At 37.8% G+C, this 27573-nt stretch overlaps 2 protein-coding genes across 2 annotated transcripts in view; one reads left to right on the top strand and one right to left on the bottom strand.

Moving 5' to 3' along the window:
• Nucleotides 1-4236: 4236 nt before the first annotated feature.
• LOC141435705 (protein FAM114A2) lies at nt 4237-19392 on the bottom strand. The gene is made up of 10 exons (XM_074098453.1): nt 19000-19392; nt 18433-18675; nt 17894-18076; nt 16254-16452; nt 15003-15254; nt 14062-14187; nt 10951-11086; nt 10069-10254; nt 9748-9871; nt 4237-8005 (listed from the first exon to the last, which is right to left on the bottom strand). The coding sequence occupies exons 1-10, from the start codon at nt 19183-19185 to the stop codon at nt 7931-7933; spliced, it is 1710 nt and encodes a 569-aa protein (XP_073954554.1). The 5' UTR covers nt 19186-19392; the 3' UTR covers nt 4237-7930.
• A 3745-nt stretch (nt 19393-23137) lies between these two features.
• The window catches only part of kibra (WW and C2 domain containing protein kibra), a 100236-nt gene continuing 95800 nt past the window's right edge, over nt 23138-27573 (top strand). The window contains exon 1 of the mRNA XM_074098450.1: nt 23138-23509. Within this exon, the coding sequence (XP_073954551.1) occupies nt 23382-23509 (128 nt within the window). The 5' untranslated portion in view covers nt 23138-23381. The remainder of the gene's footprint in view (nt 23510-27573) is intronic.

The following is a 27573-nucleotide window of genomic DNA, read 5'->3' as shown; positions in this document are numbered from 1 at the left end:
GCGTGTGTGTGTGTGTGTCCGAAGAATTGATTTGTCATTCAACAACGCCATCGTTATATCCGCCTTTTGTTGTGTGATATATGGATTGATTTTAGGGTTCCGTACCCAAAGGAAAAAACGGGACCCTATTACTAAGACTCAATTGTCTGTTCGTCTGTCTGTCTGTCACCAAGCTGTTATCTCATGCACCGTGATAGCTAGACAGTTGAAATTATCAAAGATGATGTATTTTTGTTGCCGCTATAACAACAAATACTAAAAACAGAATAAAATAAATATTTAGGGGGGGACTCCCACACAACATAAAACGTGATTTTTTGGCCGTTTTTAGTTAATGTCTAATGTTGTATAGCCTCCTGAGACCCGGCGTCAAATGTTTAATGCAAGAATTTTAAACTTAATGACTATAAAAAAAAGTGGACATTTTATTGGACATTATGTGCAAAATTTTGTACGCGTGGACTTAGGAGGTTATATAATGGTACGGAACCCTTCGTGCGCGAGTCGGACTCGCACTTGGCCGGTATTTTATGTTGACGTGAAAATGTTACAATTTTGTAAGAATATCATAAGAAAACAGGGACTACGTGAGTTTCATTGGTAAAGTGAAAATACTAATAAATAAATATGACACTACCGTGAAACTCACTCATATTAAATGATATTGTAACGGATAACTCACGTCTTAAACCGAGTTGAAAAATGTAATAAGAAATGAACCTTCCGAATAAATCGTTTAATTGTCTAAGGAAATCAAGGAATACCTAACATTCCTATTTTTTTTATTTACTTAATCCTTGCAGAACTTGCATTAAAATTTGTCTACTTAAAATCTACATGCAGACATTTCTATGTAAATATCAATGTATATCATATAAATGTATTTTTTGACAATTGTTGCCACTTAACTTGAAAAATAAAATGTCGCAAAAAAGTTGTCCATTTGACACTTTAAAATTAATTGATACAGCGTCAATTAGACTAATTAAAAACGAGATAACATATCTAAATGGACCGCAAAAAAACTTGTGTCGGTATGAGGATAGTAAATCGGTAAATATAATGAGAACCGACTTACTAATTGGAAGGAGAAGACAGAACGAAAAAAGGGCAAGTATAAAAAAATGAAATGAACATTTGGTCCTTTCAGCCGGATGTCATCACTATGTTACATATGTACTTAGATGGATATAGAATATTGCATTATAATAAATAATTATTACTTACCTGAAAGAAAGAAAGAAACAATGTTTATTAACGGTCCCAACAGCTATACCACCACCAAACACAAAAAATAATAATATATAACTAATACAAGTATAATCTATTTGCACTAACTAACTTGCAAATATAGAGACGTTTATATCTTAACATAATACAGGAAACACGTACAAAACATTTGTGAAGTTATTAATAAAATAAATTTATAGCTCGTTTGAAACCGGAAACCTGACAAATTGTCGTTGATCACAGGCAATATTTGACAAATGACACAAAACTAACGACATGCGTGTCACAGAGCAATAGAACGACGCGTGTCAAAATTAATTATCGTCCAAGCAAATGAAAACACGTGTCTTTCTCAATCAAAACAACTGGTCAACCGTTACATGACAGAGACCATATTTACAGGGCGTAAAGTGCATCATTACCGGTCCAGTAATGCTACTATCAATTTTACAGCCGTATAATGATTGCGTTGGCGCACGCTACGTGTCAGGATATTGCCGCTGAGAGTAGGGTAACTATAAATTGAACTTAATTTAAAGTCAAGAAAAAAGGGCAACTTGATTTAATATGTGCTTAGTTTGGAACTGGGGTACCTACTTGATTGACGTAACGTTGGCCCCTAACATTAATAATCCAAATACCTTTATTCAATTTAAGCTATAAGAATTCGGGAAGAGACTCAGCAAAGTATACTTTTTTTCCACAACAGTTCTGCAATGTTATTTAATGACTTACATTACAAGTATTTGACACATCTAATGATCTACATTTTTAACGCAGTAGATAACACTATTTGAAGTAGGAGATCGTCAATGCGGATCGGAATTATTGACAAACATTTGCATGATGATATAAATATTCATTAATTTTACACAACTTCTTAGATATCAATGTATTTACCTTAAGTAAAATAAAAAAACGCAAGTCACAAACAACTGTTTGGTTTTAACCATGTTTTAGTGACTTAAAGCATTCTTTTGTTTCTAGAAGTTTTTGGCTTACGTTAGCTTTGCCGAAATTAGTTTACGGTGTTTTGTTTTATTCAGTGTTTTTTTTTATATTATTTCTACAGCTTTTTATTCAGGTCAGGATCATAAATCTCAGGTCGTCTGTATTAAACTTCAAATGTTATCAACAAAATTCCAAGGTACCGAGATAATCTTGCGGCAGCATTGCGTTACATCATCCAACCACCACTTACAACCCGTTAGCTTAGCGATCCCGCAATGTATACGATTCTTGCGATTTACTCGCACATGGCCTTTAGGCATTGAGTGAATAACTTAGCATTCGAATCTAGACACGTTTTAGGTCATTACTTTGTCTGGAAGCTGTCATTCGATGCAAATTATTCGATGTCGAGTTGAGCGAAATAAATTGCCCGTATGTACCTACAGCCGCATCGACTGTTGTTTTGCTTTGAATATTATGCTAGATTGTTTAGGTATACAGGACGTCCCATGGATATGCCACGTGGAGGAAAACTATCATAAACAGTGTACTACATGAAAAGTTTTCTTGAGATAAGACTTCATTTTGTTTCTAAAAACTGCAATGGAAAAAATTTAATGCTACGTTTTATTCCCATACTAGCTGTTGCCCGCGGCTTCGCTCCCGTTGTTTTTTTCTGTATTTTCTTCCATAAGAATCTTCTCCTGACAGTAACGAACACAACAAAAAAATAATTAGCGAAATCGGACCAGTCGTTCCCGAGTTTTGCGCTAAGCAACACATTTTACGATTCATTTTTATTTATATAGAAGATAGATAGAAGATACATAAGTTCTTAAAAGCACGGCAAAGAAAAGGCTATGTATTAATTTTCGGCCATATCTGCCAAAGGAACGACAACCGTAGTGTAGGCCACCCTTCGGCCAGGTGGAGTGACGATCTGCGAAACGCTGCTGGTGGACGCTGGATGCATCGAGCGGAGGACAGGCCGCAATGGCCCTCATTGAGGGAGCCACAGACCTCGATATAGGTCCAGCCGTGGTCTGTAAGGCTGATGATAAATTACCCGGAAATTATAAATTTCATGGTCTTCATGTTGTTTAATGCTATGTTTTATGAAAAAAAACCGGCCAAGAGCGCGTCGGACACGCCCAAAATAGGGTTCTCCGTAGCCATTACGAAAAAATTAAGTAATATTTTTCTAAGGATTTCGTACTTTGAACGGAATATTCCAAGTTTAGGTATATTTTATACCTTAGGCTACTATTTACTCTAAAACTCACGCGCGCGCTTATCTTTATAATCTTATATTTATAAATTCTATAAGTACCTAATAAAATCTTGCAAGTTCTGCAGTACCCCCCCGGCAGTACCCGATGTTGCATATGTTTATGGGCGGTGGTGATCTCTTACCATCAGGAGACCCACTTGCTCGTTTGCCATCCAATCGATTAAAAAAAAAGAAAGTTAAATTCGACCAACTTTCAGTGGTTGGATTGACTTGAAATTTGGTATACTTACGTAAATTAAAGAAAAGAAAGAAAGAAAGAAAGACATTTATTCACTTACACAGAAGACACACATATACAGCAAAATTAACACAAATAAAATAAAAAATTACAGAAAAACACATGAAAACATTAAATACAATATACACAATGTTGTGTGTCCCCGCGAAAGTGAAACGGTCGCTGACTCAGCATTACGTGACAATACAATAATCTGGTAGTGACATCCTGGTAGTCCGGCCAGGAACGTCTCTACAGGACGGAACTCTTCAACGGTTAATGGCATCGACTTGAAATTTGGCATGCAAATGTAGTTTGGGTGACAATACAAGTAAAGTCACCAAAAAGTACAGTCAGCGTTAATACGCTACTTACTTACTTTTAATAAAGTATTTTTTTTTAGCAAAGACTTTTTTTAATTGTCATCTGATCAGACCGTCCCTCCGAACATTCATCGGACAGCGCCCACTATCGTGTGCCCAGCAGTGGGACGAATTCCGGCTGATCTATTATTGGTCTTTAGAAATATTACAAATAAAGCAAAATCTCATCAATCGTATCTTTTTAATGCTATAAAAATTATAATATAAATTATTGTCTTATATTACAATCACAATAATAATAAAACATAAATAGCGGAAACAGAACATATGTGCTTTGACATACAGCGAGAAAAAAAGCAGTTGTCGTCCAAATCTTTCGATACAAAACGTGAGTACTTTGAAAAAATCTCGTATCTAAAATCAATGTCAACAAAATTGAACCTTGACATAATATCCATAAAGTTCACTCAGAAAAATTATCTATTTTGAGGTACGAGTTTTTTTTTAAGTAGTGACGAAATACTGTGTGAACACTAATTGTGGGGCGTAAACGTTTTTAAAATTACTTTATGATGATGTAAGTACAAACATATGAACACTAAATAATAAATACTAAATTTGGCACTCAAATGTATGCAGTTACAGGTAATTTTGTATGTAGAGTCAAATTTTGTGCCTTTGAGTATAATTTTATTTTTAGGAAATCTGAAAAAAAAAACAATTTACACCAATGAAATCTTGACACCTCTATATAAAATTTATATTACACTATTTCGGCGTTATCTGTATCAGGAACAATAAATTTATATAGGTCAAAAAAAAATAGTAGTAATTTTCTCTCTATTTACCTGTTTTCTGTATCGTTTTCTATTTCTGGTGTACAAATAAAGAGTCATTGTATTGTATTGGTATTTTTAAATGGGTGAGTGAGTAAGTTAAATGACTTCAAGTCCCATATCAATTTCGTGGACTACGTATAAGTACTGACTATACTATAGCAAAAATACAGATGAACACAAACGGAACGCCTAACAACTGACGGTCTGACGGGTGACCATGTCATGTTAAACAATACAAATTGACTGTGAAATTTAACTTGAACGGTTATCTTCTCCAAATTATAGAACTTTGGAACTTTAAGATATTTTAAATAAGACTTACGCGCAGTATAAGGAACCACCGTTTATTTTTTATTGTTTCTGTTACAGAAAACACCGTGGATATTAGTTCAATATGACAACGCTATCTTAAGATTGTCTGAGTAAGTACCTACTTAAATAATGTAACTGACGAGAGCGCAGCTCTTAAGTGGTCAAATTTGGAACTACCTAAGTTCGTTGTTTCCTTATTTGAACACATCAGTAATCTATTATATCGATTTTAATTATAATCATGAATTATACTAATATTCCGAGAATTCTTAATTCTGTAATCCAATTTTTGGCTCTATATTGACGTTAAACTTTCGATTTGGTTTATCCATACCGTTTTGTCATAATCGTTGCTCGTCATATTATCTTTGGTCATAATTTCAATAGTCATCATCCTCTTCCGCCCCCTTTCATTAGTCATAACTATTGAATTTCATACCCTTATTGGTCTTAACATTTTATGTGGTGATTGTATCAAAAGGTAGAAATTCAAAAGGAATATTATTATTTGACATAACGCTTATTAGTCAGACAGAACTATTGAATTTCATACCGTTATTGGTATGGTCATGTATTGAAAGGTTGAAATTCAAAAGGAATATTATTATTTGACATAACGCATTTCTGTCAGCTACTGGTACTTTTTGTAAGGGGTCACAGTTCTAACCCAACCTAACCTAACCTTTTCTGGCAGCTGTTTTTTGTAAGGGGTCGCAGTTCTAACCTAACCTACTTTTCTGTCAGCTGGTACTTTTTGTAAGGGGTCACAGTTCTAACCTAACCTAACCTACATTTCTGGCAACTGTTTTTTTATAAGGGTCCTAAAGTAAGTCCTAATCTAATCTAACCTGCTTTCTTGTCAGCTGGTCCTTTTTAAAAGGAGTCACAGTTCTAACTTTCTAATGTTTTAATGTATGACATGTATTATTTCTGAATTTTAAAATTATTCTTTAAAACATTAGAAAATAAAATGGTATGACTAATAATAATAGTAAATATAAAAATATGACCTACAATATTTATGAAAAATAAACGGTATGCCTTTTGATATTATGCTGATCAATTTTATAACTTTTGTCTTGACATAATCATTATATTTATTTCGCGTTATACCTAACAACGATTATGACTATTGATTATTATGTATGACCAAAAATAATATGGGTACCAAGTTCTGACTATCGAAAATCGAAACAATAAAATTATGGGTGCCGAAGGGATCCCCCAATTTCTACATTTCACCACCAATCTACGTGCGAATTAAGCACACACATTGTAAATATTCTACAAAGTTACATACTGTTTAGTATAGTGTACACACAATACACTGAACTCTGTCAAAGTAGTTTAGTTATGTAGTAGCAACTGTAGGTGAAAGTGGGATATTAAAATTAGTGGATGCAATTAATTTAGGTACATACAAACTTTATTCGCAATAAACACGCATATAGGTCAAGGGCAGATAAATTACGACAGAAAATTTTCAATAAATAAATATCAACTCAACTTTAGTGTATAAGCGAGACAAAGAAACCATTAAGTATTTTTAATCTTCATAAGATAACTAGAAAAAGCAAATTAAAAATGTATGCAAATATATTAAAATTCTGACAATTAGTGTACAAGTTCAATTACAATTTCACAAATATTCCTTACTACTTACAACAATTACTTGACCGTCGGAAATATCTGTGCACCTGGGGGGCTACTACGAATTTCAAAAATTGAAGTTCGAATCGTACCGTCCCTCTCACTCTCGTATTAAATAATATAAGCGTCAGCGGGACGGCAAGATACGAAATTCGAATTTTGAACTTGGTAGTAGAGCCTGACTATTTGACTTCAATGAAAATAGAGGGTAAGCAAACAATATCAGATCAAAATAACAATAACACACTGCGCCTATGCGCTGCTATCGGTGCTAAGCACAGATATAGATTACACTAGATAACGCAAACACCTCAATCTGTATGAAGACCAACCGTGTCACTTTTTTATATCTACTGTGACGGCTCAAGAGCGAATTAGCGATGTGAATTACCCGATGTCCGCGCAAAATCGATTCAAATGCGCCGCCCGCCCGCGCCGTGGGGCTCGAGTCAGTCACTAGTCATGATTAGTCAGTTAGCGGTCAGTCTTTGTATGGGGCCAACCCCGACGTTTGGTCGGGGTTCGGACACGCGAAGTAGATGGATTTGCGTAATCTAGTGTAATCTATATCTGTGGTACTAAGGGTGGTTTTACAGTGACACTTTCGCCAGCGCGGTTAGTAAACGCAGTCCGTAAAACTATGTAAGCGATCAAGCGAAACGAAGTCAAACTGTAACGATCCAAGAGACGCAAAGCGCTGGCGAAAGCGTCACTGTAAAACCACCCCAAGTACGCAACGGGACGAGGTGCGGGACAGTGTGGGGTTACTAGAGATACGTGAAAAATAACGTCACAATGGAAAAATCACAGTGATCCGCCGTCTAAAGCTGGGTCCACATTTGTATAATTTTGTCGTATCGTATCTCCGTCGCGTTGCACCGACGCGTATCAAGATCGCTAACTAGCGATCGCTTTTTGTAACTTTAACGACAGCCGCGGCGATAGTAACGTTTTCACCCATCTCTAGGGGTAACTATAATGTAGTGAGATAGGTGCTTAGATTGAAAATACAAACTGAAATATAGATGCACAGAAAAACCAGAAAATAAGACCAGCACTGGGGATAGGTGCTTAGACATTCCCGACCGGTTTTTTCCTAAAAAAAGTAACCCCTACATTACACGGCACCGATTTGTAATATTGGCAGAGCCAACTGGAATGCATTCTGTATGTATGTAGAACTGTTTCCGGCCTGAAAAAAGAATTAAAACTATATTATTTACGACATAATAATATGTTAAAGCAAATCGACGGGTCTCAGACTCTTCTTCTTCTATGAAATTTTACTTTTAATGTAGTTCAGGATGTGTATCTAAAATGGTTATTCCAATATCTTAAAAATTCATATAAGAGGTTGAGTCAGAAACCAGTCGATATTTGAAACAGTATACAGGGTGGAAAAACGCACACACTGGGGTGAAGACCAAAAAGTTGCACACCGTTAAAGCTGCGTTAGCAGGTAGTTATAATTTCCACTAACTTTTTCCATTGTGACACGAAAATTATCCATACAAATGTATGATTAATTTTCGTGTCACAATTGAAAAAGTTAGTGGAAATTATCACTATACCTTCCGCCGCCTAACTTTGCCTAAAAGTTCATTGCCCCGACTAATACCACAAAAACTATAAAGTTATAATTCCAACAATTGAATAGGCACTATACCGTTAAGCGATTCGAACACAATCCGGGAGTAACGTAAAGACGTCGCATAAAAAATGTATCTCAAAAATGCGTCAAAACTGAGTATTAAGTAATGAACTTTTAGGCAGATTTATATGCCGCGTGGTATACCTGCTAACGCAGCTTTAACGGTGTGCAACTTTTTGGTCTTCACCCACTGGCGAGTGCACTCAAGTCATTCATTGCTCTAATGTAGTGGTAATCAAATGGGGTCACTGACACATACACAAACAATTACAAAATAATATCAAGACGTAACTTTAAAGGTACGGCCACATGCAGCTCCTCGACGCTCGTTTGCAGGGATAAACCTGGTCACGTGACCCTATTTTGAATTTCCCGCGACTCAAAAACGTAGAACAGCAGCGTCAAGATGACTGCTTGCAGGAATTAACTTGGTCTTGGAAGCTGATTTCTTAACCTCCTTTTGTGGCAGTCGTGACAGTGGTACAAGTAAAAGAAATTGGAGTGAATGAAAACAAAAAATAACAGCGTTTTTTCGAAATTGAAGAGGTTATTTCGCGCATGTCACGTGGCTTGATTTGACGCTGGAAACGATCGTCGAGCGGCTACATGTGGCCGCACCTTAATAAAATAAAAAACGTTTTAAACGTTTTTTTCAATTAACTGTACAATCTGATTTTTAGTACTATTGAAGCAAATAAGTAGAAAATCTACTGACTTAACAAAACAATTGACGTCCGAAATCTATGAGAAATTTGCGTTTTAACAGGTCATAAAAAGTACAGCCACAGCGGAGCGTGCAAAAATATTGACACGTCCTACCGGCCCTATAGAGCCAATAGAGTCGTATCATAACGTTTTAACGCATTCACTGCCACCGACGCATATATGCGTTTTCGGAACTTCACCCAGTGCCGCTGTCAATGCTGTCATAATTATTCATACATCTGGAACGCACATGTGCGTCGGTGGCACCTGTGGAAGTCAGGTGGCAGTGAACGCGTGAACGTTTGTGTTTGTGGTATTTTGACTAAGAGTCATAAATCAGATATTTATCAGGTAATTTTGCGTCAATTAATAGAGTATTTATACTCTATAGCAACAGTATTTAACCTTTCTTTTGTATGGACCACAAATGTGTAATAATGTGTATTTTGTGTGTGTGTTGTGGTAATAGTGCAGCGAGGGGCAGCATTGAATGTAAAAAAACATTAAGAATATTTTTCTTTGCCAGATGAGCCGCAGGTTGAGTATAGATAGCTCTATAAATATTATAAGAGTCTTACCTCTAAGAATATATTAGTGATGTAAATGTTAACTTGGTCTTTGTTCTCCGTTTCCAACGTGTTAAGTTTTTCCGTAAACAGCGTTGCCAGCTCGCTGATATGCTTCGTCAGAACGACTGTCATTCTGTAAAAAGAAGTTGTTACTTTAAATCGTCTTTTTCTTTCGCCTCTCTACAGAGCGATATATTGTACTGAAATAATTATAACAAGTAAATAAGATTACTAGTTAAAACTACGGTTTTGGCCACCAAATTCGGCCAAACGAAAATTCAGTGAACGGTCAATTCGGGGAAGAGGTAGTTCGGTGAAACGATAACTTACTGCGTCAAAGCGTCAGATTCGTCCGCGGTGGATCGCCGAGGCTTGACCAGTAGCATCTCAGCAGTTTTGTGGTACACTTCTACTGCTAACGCTGTGGCCTGTGCCAGACTGCTGACTGCTCGCTTATAGACTGTCTTCTCGGTGGCGGAGTCTGCTGATAGCCAGTCTAGGGCTTCTGTGTATTGCCTGGAATAAATTATTCAAATGATAACTTAATTTTGATCCAGTATAACCCCCGACTTCATCCACCGCCTCAAAGAAGTTAAAACGCAAGGGGGCTCTACTACTTATTTTGAATATCTATTTTTATCGATATAAAGGAAAACTGGACTGAGTATAGTGGTAGCGCCACAGAGTTGAGGACACGCACACAAGAGCATGTCATGTAAATCACAGCGGGATTTTGACATTCACTCATTCGCTTAATTCATCCTCCTTTTAGGGAGCAACCACGTGAAATCGCTCGACGCTCGTTTCCAGTGTCATATCTGGTCACGTGACATATAGCGATAAAGCTGAAAATGTTGAGCTTTATCGCTGGAAGAAAAAACCTTTTTAATTTCGGCTAAAACACTGTTATAGCATTTAGCATTGACATTGACATGTTAATTTCTTTTCTTTGATAAAAAATTAAACAAGTTTACATCAAAAGAGGGTCATGTAAGGTTATCATTAAATTGTATTAATCATACATACAATAAAGTTAGTACAAGATTAATCATACTCTCCAACCCTAACATAAAACTGTCATATGCTACGGTTTTGCTATCTCTTTTGTAGGGTATGGTCATCATTCACTGGCACTACCTGTACCTTTTATATTTTATTATAGATTTATCTCTCAGGACTGAGGTAGATGGCTAAGGCCGGCCTCGGACTCACTTGACTAAAGACTGGAACTGCAGCTTCACTCCTATGTCCCTGGTGGCGGCGAGCAGTCTTTCATGGAAGGCTTCGGTTTTTGAGATGTCCTCAGATTCTTCCTCCTCATCCTCTTCTTCTGGCATCTCGCAAAGCTCTGAAGAAACAACGTACAGTTTCGTACAGTTAAGTGCAAAAATATGTTACCACGGTCTTAATTATATTAAGTCGGAAAGTGAGTCTAATTTTTGCACTCGACTGTACCTACGACGTTCATAAACAACAATAATAGACTACCAGATTACACCCGGTTCTTAGTTGAAGTTTAAAACATAAAAACAGACAAGTGCGGGTCGAACTCGCGTGAAGAGGGTTCCGTGCGATGAAATATTTTAATAATTGTATATATTACTAGCTGGTGCCCGCGTCTTCGCCCACTGTGTAGTTTTTTTTTATTTTCTAAGGGGCTGTTTCACCACCCATTGATTAGTCTTAACTGACGGTTAAATGTGATGCCGTCTCCGTCTATTCGAACAAAACAAATAGAGACGGCATCACATTTAACCGTCAGTTAAGACTAATCAATGGGTGGTGAAACAGCCCCTATTTCTTACTTTTATTGGGCAGTTAGTAGCACGCAAATTGTCAAATTTCATAAGGCCGTCAGGTTGACCAACCTAACACTAGATTTTTTTACACTATGCAGGCTAATTTTATAGCAAAAATACTTGTGTTAACTCTTTGGTGGTGCAATTTAAAAAAAACTAAAATTGCAATAAAGGATTTTCATACATTTTTTCTGCTCTAGAGCATAAAAGTCCCGCTTTGTGCTGGGTATTTAGTAGAGCATGAATACCGGTATTCGATAATATCGAAAAACCGGAATATCGGACCAAAATTCCGATATTAACACAACCGATATTGAAATCGTATAATACCGGTATTTCGATATTTTCGATATTAATCTCTAAATAATATTTATTTGGTTTTTTAATAGAGTATTGTACTCTCAACACTCTCAAAAGTCACAAATTAATTACTTATTTTATTAATAGTATTATTTAAAGTAAATTAAATTAGAATCTACGATTTATAAAGATTACCAACGATACCTTGATAGGTACCTATGACAAAACCGCGTGTCATCACGTGCCGTGTCTTATATCTGCACCTGGCCATATAGTAAATGCATGGGATTTATTAAAATAAATAAATAAATAAATAGAAATAGAAACGTTTATTCGCTAATTCGAAAATACATATTATAAGTAAGTACACTTAACACATTAGTACTACTGACAAGGGTCAGGTGGCGTAGCATGGCGTCGCGTTTTAGTAGTGTGTTCCTACCTATCTACCGTGAACCTGCGACTTTAACCAGGTCATCCGTCCATCTCGTTGGTGGACGTCCTACGCTGCGCTTGCCGATCCGCAGTTCTACATCGAGAATCTTTCGGCCCCAACGGACATCTTTTCTCCGTACCACTCCGTACCATACGTCCTCCATTGCCACTTCAAAGAGCTAATTCGCTTGGCTATGTCGGCAGGCCTCTCTTCCCCACTGGGCACACTGGGCAAGCGCCCAGGGCCCCGCGATGGTTTGGGGCCCCCTAGTCTCTCCTCCATTACCAAACGATAACCTAGCTACTCTACTCTCGCCTGAAAATCAGGCTTACCGAATGCAGCATGTTGTGCCCAGGGCCTCTAATAGGTGAAAGAGGGCCCTGTACTCAGTACAGTGTACTGTATGTCGGTGACCCTTGTTCTTCTACGTGTCTCCGCATTTCTGATTCGATCCCGTAGAGAAACACCAAGCATAGCTCTTTCCATAGTTCTCTGAGCAACTCTGAGCCTATTTAAACATATAGTAATCACCACGTCTCGGATATATATGTCATCATCATCACTGGTAACACACATTGGTTAAAGACTTTCGTCTTAAGGTACTGAGGAATTTTGGACGAAAAGTCATTTCCGTGTTTCCCAAACGCTGCCCATCTGAGTTGGATTTGACGATTGACCTTCTTCTCGAAGTTGGACCTACCTAATTGCGGCTTGTCCCAGGTATACATACGCGTCAACAACTTCAAGAATCTAATTCTCAACCAACACACCACACGACACCACATGGACATTCCACATGACCTTCGTCTTGTCCATGTTTATTTTGAGGCCTAGGTACCCGTTGGAAGACTCGATTGAGGCCTTCGAGCATCGTGCTTAGTTCTTCCATCAACTTCGCCATGACCACGATATCATCGGCAAACCGAAGTTGAGTGATGTACTCGTATTATTCGCCGTTCATATTGATGCCTTGTCCTTTCCATTCCAGAAGTTTGAAGGCGTCTTCTAAAGCGGCAGCAAACAGCAGGGCTACTACGAAACTCGAAATTCGAAGTTCGGGTCGTGCGGTTCCTCTCACTCTTGTATTAAATAGTATAAGTGTCAGAGGGACCGCACGACACGAACTTCGAGTTTCGTAGTAGCCCTGCAGTTTCGGAGATATGCCATCTCCCTGGCTTACGCCTCTTTTCAAGGGAATCGCCTTCGAAGTCTGTTCCTTTATCTACTCGGAATGACATAGTGGCGATTTTATACAGACACTTCAACACTTCGATATACCGATAGTCAATACGGCATCGCTGGAGAGCCTCAAGCACCGCCAACGTTTCGACCGAATCAATAAACATTAGTTTATCGGAGTGATACACTTTGGATTGTAAAGCCTTTAACACAAATAAAGTTCAAGATATATTTGAAATAATCTTAGCTACTTAAGATTGTCGGTACCGGAAAGTTTTGTTGCGGGAAAATCATTTATTTTACTTTAATAATACGAATATCGAAAAAATATCGAAATACCGGAAAACCGGTATTTGAATTTTCGGTATCGAAAAAATACCGGTATTGGAAAAAAGGTCCGATATTAGATGCTCTAGTATTTAGTGCGGTTATAATGAAATTAAGGCACAGTTGGAAGAAAAACAAATTTTTAGGTCTTTATTTGTGTCCCACAGCTGGGCACAGGCATCGCCTCTTGACGTCCACATCTCCCTTTCCAAAGCTATATTCGGCCACTCGCTCAGTTCCGCGACCATGTCGTCTACAAAAACAAAACGGCTGAATATTTACCAGCGACCTGTTGCAGAGTTTCTTTGATGTCCTGCCTTTTGTCCGGCTCTGCGCTGCGTAAGCGCTCCTCGATACGCATGCTTACTTGGCGAGATAGCATCTCCAGCGCTTCCAGATGTACAAGGCCTGGAATACCAAATAGATCACGTTCAATAGATACAGGGCAGGGTTAACCATTAACCCCATTCCAGGCCCCGCTAATTTAGCTACGCAAAATGAATCATAGTTTTATATGAGGGACTAATTTAAAGACAAATAGTATTTTTCACGACTACAATTGATTTTGTACCATATTATAAATGTAGCAAGGTCGAATATTTGCGTACATTTATATGGTCGCTATATGCACTATGCCTGGAAAAGGGTTAAGCAGAGTACGCCAAAGATTTAGAAGTTTAGATATATCATACCATAATTTCACCGTGCTCAAATGTGTCAACTTCGAAATAAATGAGCTCACTCCCTTGGAATCATGACAGAAAAAGTAATGTTGGCAATTACTGTAAGACAGAAAGAGATGGCTACTTTCTCAGTAGTACGCCGTAATTAATAAATTAAAATTCAGACTTTGTTAACTTTCTAACCAAATTATAATTGCCAGCAATGTACAGCAAAGTATATTGACAAGTAAGTGTAAATGACAGCCGACAGATACTTTGATTATAACTTGTCAATTTACCTGCTGTACATTGCTGGCAATGGCAATTATAATTTGGTTAGAAAGTTAACCAATTCTCAATTCCAAATTTTTAATTACAGAAATACATAACTTTAACCTCCCTTAAAGCCTGGCTGCCGGTAACACACTGTATGAGAACTTTTCTTTGTATTTTGTTTTCTCATGTATTGTATTAAATTTGTATATATATACACATAAAGAGTTAACATACATACTATTATAACTTATAAGCGATACCTATTGCAAATACACTATATCTCACCTTCAAAATCATCGAACAAGTTCTCATAATGCACTTCCTTGGCCTCCCTTTTCTCCTCCTTGACCCTATCTTCCTCATCAGCTCTGGACTTGGCCTCCCTCAGCACCTGAGACAGCACTGGCTTGTCACCGGCATCCAGACCCAACATGGCCCGTTTCTTGGCCAGCCCTGGATCGCCATCTTGTAGAACTTCCATGGTCTTCTTGCCTATGGTCTCCAGAGTGTCGAGGCCGCCTGCTATCACTTTTGTACCTGGAATATGACATGGTTATGGGTATTTAACTAGTATTAACAGTCAATGAGGTTGGATCTCTGGAATATTAACTCATTTCAGGCTTTTTTTCGCGATATTCTAAACCCTATTCATCGTGCTATTCGTTGTTAGATGATTTGGGACCATTTCGTGAGCGTAATTCAATTCAATTCAAATTCTTTATTTCGGACAAACAGAGTATCCATAGTGTGTTAGTAATTAAACAAACAAAACAAAAGATAATACATTTTAAACTTATTCTAGTGTTAGTATTTAAGGACATACTACACATTGACAATAAAAATGACGATAAAAATGCGGGTAGTTGTGCGCCGGTGTTAGTTTCGCCGGGCAGTCGCGCGAGCAGATCGGTGGCGCGTAGTGTGCGTGTTGCGGCAGCCGCCGAGTCGCGTGCTCCTGTGAAGAAGGGCTACGAAATAGCCCGAAACATGTCGAACTAAACTCGGTTTAAGACGTGAGTTATCCGTTACAATATAATTTAATTTGACATACTTACTATCTATGTTACAAACTGCGGCACACTCTTTATCTGTTCAGTCCAATATTTTAAGATCGGACAATCAAATCTGTCAGCGATTTCCTTCAGTATGCTGTTGGGACTTCGTCTCACACGGCTTAGTAATGAGACTATATCTTTCCGCATTCAAGTAATACGTAATTTTTTAGTTTAATTCTATACCTATAGTATTTTGTGTAATAATGTGTGTTTGTGTATGTGTGTGTATGTGTGTCCCGTGATATTTATTTATTTATATATTTTGAAATCACAATGTCAATGTCAATCGAGTCAATGAAGTCCAAGATATAATTTTTGGGAATCCTCACGGAATTTCTTTGCAGACGAAGTCGCTGGCTACAGCTAGTGTTGTATAAATGAAGACCACTGTGTAATTTTTTGGGAATTCCTGTGGGAATCCTGGATCTATGGTTCACGCAATCAAACTCACGGGTGAAAGCTAGTACTGATATAAACTTACCTGTACTCTCAACAAACTTGGTGACTCCGGACAGCAAACTGCCAAGTTGGAATGCATCACCAGCGTTAGGATCGTTCTCCGTCTTCTGCGGCTCTTCAGATCTGTTTGGCTGTGGCTTAGATTCATTATCCTTGGCCCTCCTGGCCAACTCCTCTGGATCCGGGGCGCCTATGCCAGTTTCCAGGACTGTTGATATGCCCTGGAAATTAAGTACTACATCTATACATATAATGTTCTATCAGTTTCGAAGAATGTAAGTATCTAAACATATACATATAGCGACAAACGAATTTTTCACAGACGGAGTCGCGGGCAACGGCTATTAACACAAAGTATAACAGAAGCCTTAATTAGATAGTCAATTAACCCTTTAACCGGTACCTTATGAGGTGCGACAATGATAGCTATAAATATATCCCAACCATTATTACAAATTAAAATTACATAATTAATTATTATGTTATTAATTTTTATTCATTAGTCGTGGTTGTTCAACTAGATGTTCTTCGTTACCTAAAATGTGGTGTGAAATTTCTATTTATAAATCTATTTAATAGGATTAAACAAGCTATATACATGAATATACATAATTATATGTGGGCGATTTTAGCAGCATGTAGAGATGGACGTTATTTCACATCACCATATACAGTAACTGGTGACGTGCTGAATAACCAAATCACTGGTTTCACATCAAGCGACTAGTGGTGATTTTTGTAACGAGCTATTTTTGTGGTGATGCGATTTTCGCCTCAACATTAAAAACGTCACGAGTAGCACAGAGTAAAAATTATAACCTTAACTTTATACAACGTCAAAGAAACGATTCTTAGATTATGAAATTATTAACATTACACCGAAAAACGATGCTTGTGATAAATAACGTCATAGCTCAATAGATTGTAACAAATTTCGTTAAATTAAATACTAGTTTCATTTCTAATTCAGTTACAGTGACTGTCACAGAACGCGTCACTGCAGGCAGTGAAAGAAACTGGTTACTAAATTCACTGGTTTTAGTAACCAGTGACATGATTCTTGTCACCAGTTTCGTTTTGTTTCGCTCAAATCACGTAACGACCCACACCTAGCAGCATGACAGACTCGCAACCATCACATGGCTCAAAATTTCAAACTAACTATAAACAAACTAAAAAAACAAGTGCAGTGATATGCTGCCAGTGTATTATTTATTTGAATAATAATAATATAAGCCAGACATTCTTAAAGTGTGCTCCAAGGAGCCCGGGGTAACCATGAAAGTTTTACTTTAATCAAAATAAATATTCAAGCGATACTTGGGAGTTTACATAGACCCTTCATTAACCCTTTAACCGCCACTGTCTGAAATATAAGACAACAAATATCTAGCTCATTTCGCCGCAGTCTTCTAATAAAGACAAAATGTCATACAATAGTTTCGGTGTAGGTGGCGATACGGGCACATACAAATAAAAACGTATTGGCAGTTAAAAGGTTAAACGAAAATGCTAGCATCAAGTTTTGATTCATTTAGAGCTTAGACAATAATTTGAGAACTTCTGTTATAAGCAGCAGTGAAGGCTCTTGCTTCTGGCATGCTGCTACCAGTGATAGCCTACTGGTGACCTGTTGTTAAAGCAGCCTAAAGTAAGTTTTACCTGTGAAACTTGATTGGTAATGGTAGAAATGCCAGCAGTTGCCGTGCTCAGTAGGGAGTCTACGCCCCAACCCCATCCCCACCCACTACTCTTGTTGGAGGCTTCTGCAAGACGGTCCGTGACAGCTTTGATGTCCGGTTCAGGTTGCCTTTGCTGTGTTGGTTGCGGTTTAGATGATGGATCCTAGAAATTTAATCTATATAATATCTTGCTTAGTAAGTAACCTCGAAAATCTAGGCAGTTATATTGTATGGAATTTCATTATTGCCCCTTTTTTAACCCCCAACGCAAAAAGAGGGGTGTTATAAGTTTGACCGCTATGTGTGTGTCTGTCTGTCTGTGGCACTGTAGCTCTTAAAGGGGTGGACCGATTTGAATGTGTTTTTTTTTATTTCAAATCAGGTTTTCTAGCAATCGATTCAGCCGTTTTTGAGATATTGAAGGTTCTATTTCCGCGCTGTCTACTGTATTTTAGCCTGAGTCACACAGTAATTTTATTCAAAGCTGACTGATTATGTTCATTTTTCTAAAAAATTTACATTTTTGCTAGTATCATCGTCTCCCCAGTCATCGAAGTCATCCCATCCAGTATCCTGTGTGCTTTCTATTGGGTTCTTTGCTTCACTTTGTTTCTTGATCACATTGGCTTTTTGGTTGTCACTTGGTTTATTTTCAACTTTTTTGCTGGGCGCTGTGTTAGCAGCATTAGTTTGGGAGTCTTTTTTAAGTTCTGCTTCATTGTCATCAATGTCGAAGTCGTCCCATCCATCAGTTTGTTTTTCCTGGAATTTTTGTAATTAAAATTATTAAGTTATATCACAAATAACAGACTGATAAATTGATACAACAAACCTATTTTTGTTTTTAGAACCAAACTTGGAGCCGCAAGAGAAGTAATAAAATAAAAGTGAGTAATGATTGGAGCATACCTAATCAATGTGTAATAGGTACATGTATGGATAAAGAATTTGTAATATTTATTGGTTTAAAGATAATCAAGATAATTAAATCCCTAGATGCAAAATAGGACTAGAATGTTTTTCCTAATTACCTATTGCTGAAAATATTGGGCTTCAGTAGTTAATTTTTTTAGTGTGTACACTTACTTCTTTTTTCTTGGGTTCTTCGATTTTTTTCTGTATCGCACCAGCAGATTTTTTTGATTCCTGATCGGACTCTACAGTATTGTCACTATAGTTCGATGAGGAAAGTCGTTTTTTTCGTTCCTTCTTGTCTACGGAACCGTGTCCCTCGTCTGCACTTTCGAAGTCATCACTATCACTCGATGGCATGATCAAATATCACACTTTTTGATTTATTATTTAAGCAAAATATTGCAATTGAAGTGAATGAAATAAGACTACGTGTTGACGAAAATTTGACAAATCAGCCAGCCAGCATTGACAGCCCACTCGGGTAGCAAATCATTGTAAACTAATTCTATTACATTTTCATAACTGTCATTTAAAACTAAATCTTAAATGATTGAGTTAGAGTAGATACTTTTTTATAGCATTATATAAGTAAAATAACGTAATTAGCATCTGTCTTGTCTTTACGTTCCGTTTCAAGCAAAACACTGTAACAAAAAAAAAACTTGAGATAGTGCTTAGAAAATAGATACAATTCCTTATTGTCTTGTGATTATGGCTTAGGATTTAGGCATTTAATATAAATAAACATCTAAAAAGACTTTTTGCGATTACTTATTTTTGTTTCTAATAAGTACATTATTTTGTCACGAACTGGCATTAAAATTTATTTGCCTAGATCTACATTACATTGTGAAAAAAAAAGACTAACGAGATTTTGTTTTGAACATGTTTTGAAAATTTTAGTTGATATTTTGTGACATGTAAAATCATAAAAAAAAATAAGATTAGTGAATAAAACACTACATAAAAGTGTGCTTATTTCGGTTGTGTAAAAATAAAATTCGTGAGCAAAAACTAGATTTTTATATTGTTATCCTTCCAAGGTTTTTAAAATAAGGCCTAGCCATACCCAGGATCTTTAACTACTTAGGTAGTGGAAAAAAGTAAGAATTTGGAGCATTCCGGTAACGATAACATTAGTTTAGTTTAGTTTAGTACTTACCTATCATGACAGACACGTCTAATCTATTGGCATTATTGTTTTATGACATGCAAACGATTATCAACTTTAGGGTGGTTGACCACATATTTGGCTGATGGTACAATCAACCGAGTGTAGTTATTGTACGACCTGGACAATGCTCGACCGATTTTGTACGACCTGATAATTCAATCACATGTCACTTGGAACACGGGTCGAGCTTTATCACCCTGTACCGATAATGTTCAAGGTGCTATTGGACAACCTGATTTTGTACGACCTAATAATCGGAGCACACTTTTGACAGCAAGCAATCGATTCGCACGATTGATCATGTTTTTCGTGTACACCGAATATTAATAAATTTAGTAGAAAATAACTTAATTTGGTCCTGGCGCTTCACCGGCCGCTGCCGCGGCACGCTCGCTACGCTCGCTCGGCTCGCGCATTGTGGTCACAATTCGACCTAACACAACCTAACACAAATCTATGGTCATTCGATTCGATTGGATTCCGATTATAACGACGTACAATAACAGGTCGAGTATTAACAGGCCGAGCAAAAATTTGGACACCCTAATAATGCACGACCTAATATTGTACGACTTGATAATTCTAATCCAAAATGAGTTCGTATTATCAGGTCGTACAGTGATGGCTGAGCAGTATAGGGTCGAGCATTACTGGTTCCCCAATCAACCTATCAGGATTACGAATTTTTATGCCAAAATCTAAATATGCAGAAGAAAATGTTCTTAATGTGAAGAAAGTATCAGAATATTATCACAGAATATATATTAGTACTTACTGATATTATTCCCATTTCTTGAGTGTTCCTGCTGCCACTGCTGTCGTAACAGAGTATCAGCACAAAATAAGTAATAGTACAAGTATCAGTTATGGATTTCAAAGTGGAAACGGGAGCTCAAAGAAAATACTGATACAAAATTTCCTAAGTGAGTGGTGTCTACAATCGAATATAAAGACTTTCTATAGAGGTGAGACGTATTTACTGGAATAGGTTTTGGTTTGGACGCGTGAGTACGCGTTTCCGCCCGCGATTCTTTTAGCGTACGAGTATTTAGGAGTACGGCGGCTGACAACGTTCCGCCAACTTGAAAACAAGCTGATGTACACTTTTTAATTGAAAAATTTATAAAAATTGCTGACAGTCCTAAGCCTGTATGAAGTATGAAGGGAAGTTTTTAGTCGGTATTTAATATATGTAAAAATTAAAAAAAATATGAGACTGAATTGTTTGTGACGTGGAATTAGATTCGATTTTGTTCGATAATATTCGTAAAACTACAAAAACTAGTACGATGTATACGCAATCACGGGCGGGAGCGTATTTACGGGATTACGCATGAGTCAATTGAGTTTACTCGTAGATACTCGTGGGCCTAGTCTTTGGATCTAGTCTTTTTGTGGACGCGTACTAGCAAGACTCAGTCCGCGTTTTGCCTAATACGTCTCACCTCTACTGTCAACTTGAAAGTTCGACTTTAGCGACATATACATTTGATAGGAACTTGTTTAAGAATTGATAGGTCAGTCGTTATGCTATCTATCAGTGGAATATAAACAGTCCTCCGAAAATATTCGTCGTCAATTGCCTTTTCTATTTTGTAAATTTTTAGAAGATTTTTCAATTTGACATGCAGATTTGGGGGGTGGGGTCATGTGTCCCTGTAACCCTCCCCTTCGGGCCGCGCCTGCTTCACTAATTAAGGAAGCATTACATATTACTTTGTCAGATACAATATCTTTGAAGATATTATGATGTTTGTATTACTTTCTATTCTACTCCGATATCATATCGGCTTGACGACCAGATGGCCTAGTGGTTAGAGAACCTGACTACGAAGCTTGAGGTCCCGGGTTCGATTCCCGCGTCGGGGCAGATATTTGTATGAAAAATACGAATGTTTGTTCTCGGGTCTTGGGTGTTTAATATGTATTTAAGTATGTATTTATCTATAAGTATAATTATATTTATCCGTTGCTTAGTACCCATAACACAAGCTTTGCTAAGCTTACTTTGGGACTAGGTCAATTGGTGTGAATTGTCCCGTGATATTTATTTATATTTGATAATGCCTCTGCAATACTTGAGTAGGTACTTATGATGCCCAGTGTCAAGCATGTAGTTATATACCTATTAAATTTTAGAGTACCTACCCGTTATGTCATCCCAGTTCTGCTGTATCGTCTTTCACATCATCAGTGTCATCAGGCATTGTCATCGCAGCTAAAACCAGTCGCGCATGGAAGTAGGTATTTCATGCGTCAAAAGTTACCTACCTACTAACCCACTCGGCGTGTGTTTTCGCCATTATTTTCGCATACCTTTTTGCGTTTATCCATATCGCTTCGCGGGAATCACCCGTGTTCGCCAATTCGTCTGAATTGAATCAGTTTTCATCATAGATAAGGGTGTCGAGAAACTATAGCGTAATATTTTTTGTAAACATATTTGTAATTTGTTTTACTGCATATTCTTATCAAATTAAGGGGGCATCAATTAATCTAATTAATAAAAACATATTAGAGACTGGAGACCTCGATAGTGCCTTGATACTTAGGTTCTTTCGCAGTTTTTTTTTTACTAAAAGTTGATGGGTACTTATTAGAAAATAATACAAAATAATTTTAAATTGTCATTACTTCATCACTAATCATTTGCTAAATTACTATATACCCTAGAACTATGATCTTTACATAAGCACATTACATCTACATAGTATACATTTTATTATCTCCTAACAAACAACAAACCTCAATGCAAAGTTGCCTACTATAGCACATCACATTACAGTCTATACTTTGGCGAGTAGGTATCTGTAATTTGTATGTATGCCTATACATACCTACGCTGTGGAATGCGCGCTATACACGACCGTCTATATGTATTTATACAACGGAATCGTAAATAGATTGAATGGGTAGGTACGTACCTAATTTTTGCATACATAGGTCGTCTCCTCTCCGCTGGTGTCTGTGACTGTAATCAGAAGTTCAGTGAACAAAGTTGAATCGTGGAGGTTCGCGTGTTTTCAAGCAAGAAGCTATATAATGTAAACATTAGGTTGAGAGGAATGCATTGAGACAGTAGGTACTGCCTGGTTGAATATTATCATGAGCGCTGATAACGTAGCGGCGAGTCGGGGCGGCTCAGTCAGCGATGCGGAGCCGCTCGGTACGGTCGTATGCATCCTAGGTGCGGTCGGTGAAGTGACGTGCAGTCGCGCCGTGTGTTCGCGTACGCGCCGCATTCCATCGTGGGGGCCCTACGCCGCCATTGGTCGATCCTGCGTGACGTCACGCCTCATAATGAGGTATTCAACATGGCCGTGTAGCTAGTTCGCGAGTGTGCTTCGTTATTCGTTTGAATGGATTTAATCAGTGAAATATGCCAAGGAGACGAAACGGTGAGATACCCTTGCCCGACGGATGGGATTACGCGAGGGACTTTGACGGGAAATTGTATTTTATCGATCACAACAACAGAAAAACTACGTGGATCGACCCGCGAGACAGGTAAGTTTTCCGAAGAGAAGTGTTAACCCGTAAGAGCCCCATGTCAAAACTTCACATTCCAATGAGATTTATAACGTTTCCCGATTGAATTTTCGCAAAGTGAACTATCAGATGAAAGTGTTTTTCGTATTCTCGGCCCTAGTGAACTCGCAAGTGGTAAATATAGTTTTAAAATAGAATAAATCGTGAAAAACAAAGTGATCGTTCGTCGAGCTGGCGGTGCCATCTGGCGGGAAATATGCGCGACTTCGTCGATTTCACACGACATTCCACAATTTAGTGACAACAAATGAGCTAAACACAAATTATGATTACCATTTGTTATCCTTCGGTATGCGCTTTGTGTAGTGTTGTGTCGTGTGGTGTTAAAGGGTCGGTTTATTTTGTGAGCTTTGTCGGAACGCGCCTAATGAGGCCACAGAACTGGTTCATAGCAATGTTAGTCGTCGAACTGGCGTAGAAATAATTCTATGAAGCGTTCATGTGCTGGGTATGAATGTGGCATGCTGTCGAGATGGTTGTTGATTTCGTAAGTTGCCGTGTTTGTTGCGATGCGTGGAGAGCGCGGTGGGAGATGGAATGTAATGCATAGGCAAGTTGCGCGGTGTGAATGACAGGCCGTAGAATGCGGCCCAGGCCTGCGGCGATGGTCGCGCCTTTCTAAAGCGGCACCCCTTCCCCCCAAAACCCCCTCACCGCCTCACTGCAGGTGCTCTACACAACCCTATAAAATACCGATCATGTCTCTAGCCGTATCTACTTACCATACTTTAAACGACAGCTGCCTCATTGTCTTAAAAAGTTGACCTTAAAATTTTCGCACCTGCAAGGTGCTGTTAAATGCATGGGCATCTTATTGATCTAAAACTGAAGATCATTCATCCTGTTTTGAGATAAAGGGCCTTTGTTTATTTATATAAACTCGCCTTATTAGGTAGGTATATTAGTATTGCCCTACACTACACTACACATTTATCCTACGTCTGAAGGTTCATATTAATTCATTTGAACCGAGTTGTACTCGTACTTAAGTCTCACATAAATAGGAGTCACTACACTGCTTTTAATATCGTATTCACCGTAATGAGTACTGCATAAAAACAGTTGCCAACAAAATTTGTAGTTAACTGCAATTATGTACTAGTTATTACAGTTAAAGTGTTGCCATCATTGATTTGATACTTAGGTATTTCTGTAAACGCAAACTCCAATGTCTATAAAGATGTTGAAATTCAAAGTAAATTTGTAGTTAAGTGAGAAAATCTCTGGTTTCTGATCTCAGTGCAATGACACCACAATAAAATTCGCCGCAGACGCAGGAAACATAAAGTGTTATATTTTATTGAACCTTTTGGCAAACTGCATTCCGACCCATCGGCTTGTATGAGACTGGCTAAGTAACATACAAAAACTCTTGAGGTTATCGGATTTGCTTGTGGACCATTTAATTAATGTGTATTTTATATTTTTTACTTCTTGTTAAATTCGTTGAACTCAACGAGTTTCATATCTACTGGACTTGGTTCTTCATCAACCTGTATTGGGAATTTGGGCTCGCCCAAAGCCTGTGCAAAACTGTTATGAAGCTGCGAAAATAACACACTCCACAACCACAACAAACAAAGCACAATACGACAATTATTATTCGAGCAACAAAAGAGAAATCCAAATTGCACGTTATTTTGACGTGAATTTTAATTGGGGAGATGTTAATTCAGGCCATATTCCAAACACAAATTGAGACCATGTCCAAATGGAGAACTAACAGTCCAGTTGATGTTAGAAATGAATAATTACTGGCTATTAAAAACGAGATAACAGTTCAAAATTGCCTAAGGACTGCGCATGTGTGAGGGGGTATCGTGGATGTCACTCGACATCCACTTGTGCGAAACGCACACAACAAACCAAGCCACTAAGCCAATTTATTAATGCTAAAAATAACCCGGCTACGTCTCCGGCGCATACTCCGTTATTAACCATATACCTGGAACCTAAACATTTTACTACGAAAAATATGTCCTCACGCGGTTACGTACGACCCACGTGATTCGGTCAGAATTCAATAATTAAACACCAAGAATGTTGATAACTTGGCAGGACTGGTTTTGTTTTACATTTAGATTTCATTCTTATGATGGTTCTGCCAATGTCACATACCTACCGTTTAGCCCTGAACTTTAACAACACAGTAGTTTCAACAAGCAAGATGCTGTTGCGATTGCGATAAGTAGCTCCTAGCTTCCCATAGTGTCTGTGTCTAACCAGTCGTTGCGTGCGAACAAACATTTAGCGTTTTTCGCGGATCTCACTGGTGTAATGGCACCCGAGTTACGAGAAGAGAGGCATTTGCAAAAAGGCAAAAAGCTAGAAGTGCAAAAAATAACGATACAAGCGTTCGACAGCTACGCATTGTAAATTGAGGAAAAAACAGTCATTGTCTCGTTAAGCAAGGAAGACAATGTAGCGTCGATTAACCAGCGAATGGGAACTTATACCTGTGTTTGACGGCGTTTATTACTTTAATTGTATCGGTTGAATGCAGTTTCACTGCGGCAACAGCAACACATTGTTTGAGTCGCATTCCAGTCCAACGTTTTGATTATATTCCACTCCTTTTTCTTTGCCACCTCTGTTGGTTCTTTCAGGTAGTGATCTTAATATCCTTCGACTATTTTATCGTCAAATTATTTCACGTTCACACTAATATCTGATAGAATAAAATTACGTATCTAACGCAACTCTATTCCGTATAACCGTTGCAACGTATCACATATTTTTAGTGCTTTGTCTTATCTGATATAATTGCCTATGACTACTAAGTGTAATGTGTAGGAAAGGAATATTTCTGCGTACTCCAACCCGTTCATCGTTGATGCATAATTCCAGGTTGCTAGTGAAATCTGCAAGCGAGTGTAACAATGCGTGCTCTAGGTGTAGGCAAATCAGACGTGGGAAACCTAAGGATGCCTGTAATGGAATTTGCAATGCGGATTTGTATGTAACACCGGATAATGCATCCCGTGATGGCTAATTATTACGCCTTCAGTGCTTTAATTAACTTATTAAGCGTGGCTGGATTGTTCTTTTATTGCAGATTTCTTTTTATTACCGCTATTTCCTAATAGAATGCTAACTCGTGATTAAGGAATTTTACGTCTGTTGCGCAACATGTTAAAGCGGTTTCTTGGTGAATGTTTCTTAAATAATCAGACTTTATAAATTGCAATGTTTTTGTTTCGTTTAGTATCAAAACAGTATAAATCAACGAGCTGAGTGCCGACTGCCGAGGTTAGCTATATTAAACTGATCTTACTTTTGTGTCGGCCCAGTGTTCGATTTCTCATAAATATATTTGCTTATTGGTAACAACGAAGCTCTCTTCGTAGGATTGTGTAACCTAAGTGTGTGTAAGGCATCTTGCGGATACTTCCCACGCACTACACGCGTTCCCTCAAGCGTGACGTGTAAGGGGCTGGGCATTTTACTGCGTTTCTTGACTCTAATCGTGTTGGCACTAAATAACTCGGTAATTTGTAAATCTGGCTCTAAAGTGGCTTATAATCACATGCTTAAGCCCTGGATCACTGTGTAGTTATTAAACTCTTTATATTATAGCTATATTGTGAATGTTTAAGTGATTTTACTATGTTTAATTCGATGTTATGAGATTTCCGTTTACTTTGTTAAATATTACAGTTGTGTAAAATTTAGCGGTCCATTTGGAAGATTTTAATTTGTTGTCTGGTTCGTCTCTGATCAAGTTGCAAATCAATTTGTAAACATAACGATGTTGCTGCCTACTAAAGGTTACTGAGTAGATACCTATTGAGAATCGAAAGTCGTCTTGACTCGCCGCAGTTGTCATAACAACACGTTTCGATGTAATTTTTCGATCAAACAAACTGGCGTACCGGAAAAGGTGGTTTAATGATAGTATGACTTTCAAAACAAAAGACCAAATTTTACTTATCATGCGTTTTAATAGGTATTTCTTGCAATTTAGCTGCATCACCTACCTATGCTTAAAATAAATTGGATACCTACTTCTTTGTTTTCAAGGG

Source organism: Choristoneura fumiferana, chromosome 15, assembly GCF_025370935.1.
Source record: "Choristoneura fumiferana chromosome 15, NRCan_CFum_1, whole genome shotgun sequence".
Classification (NCBI taxonomy): domain Eukaryota; kingdom Metazoa; phylum Arthropoda; class Insecta; order Lepidoptera; family Tortricidae; genus Choristoneura; species Choristoneura fumiferana.
This window is presented reverse-complemented; position numbering and strand designations above follow the sequence as displayed.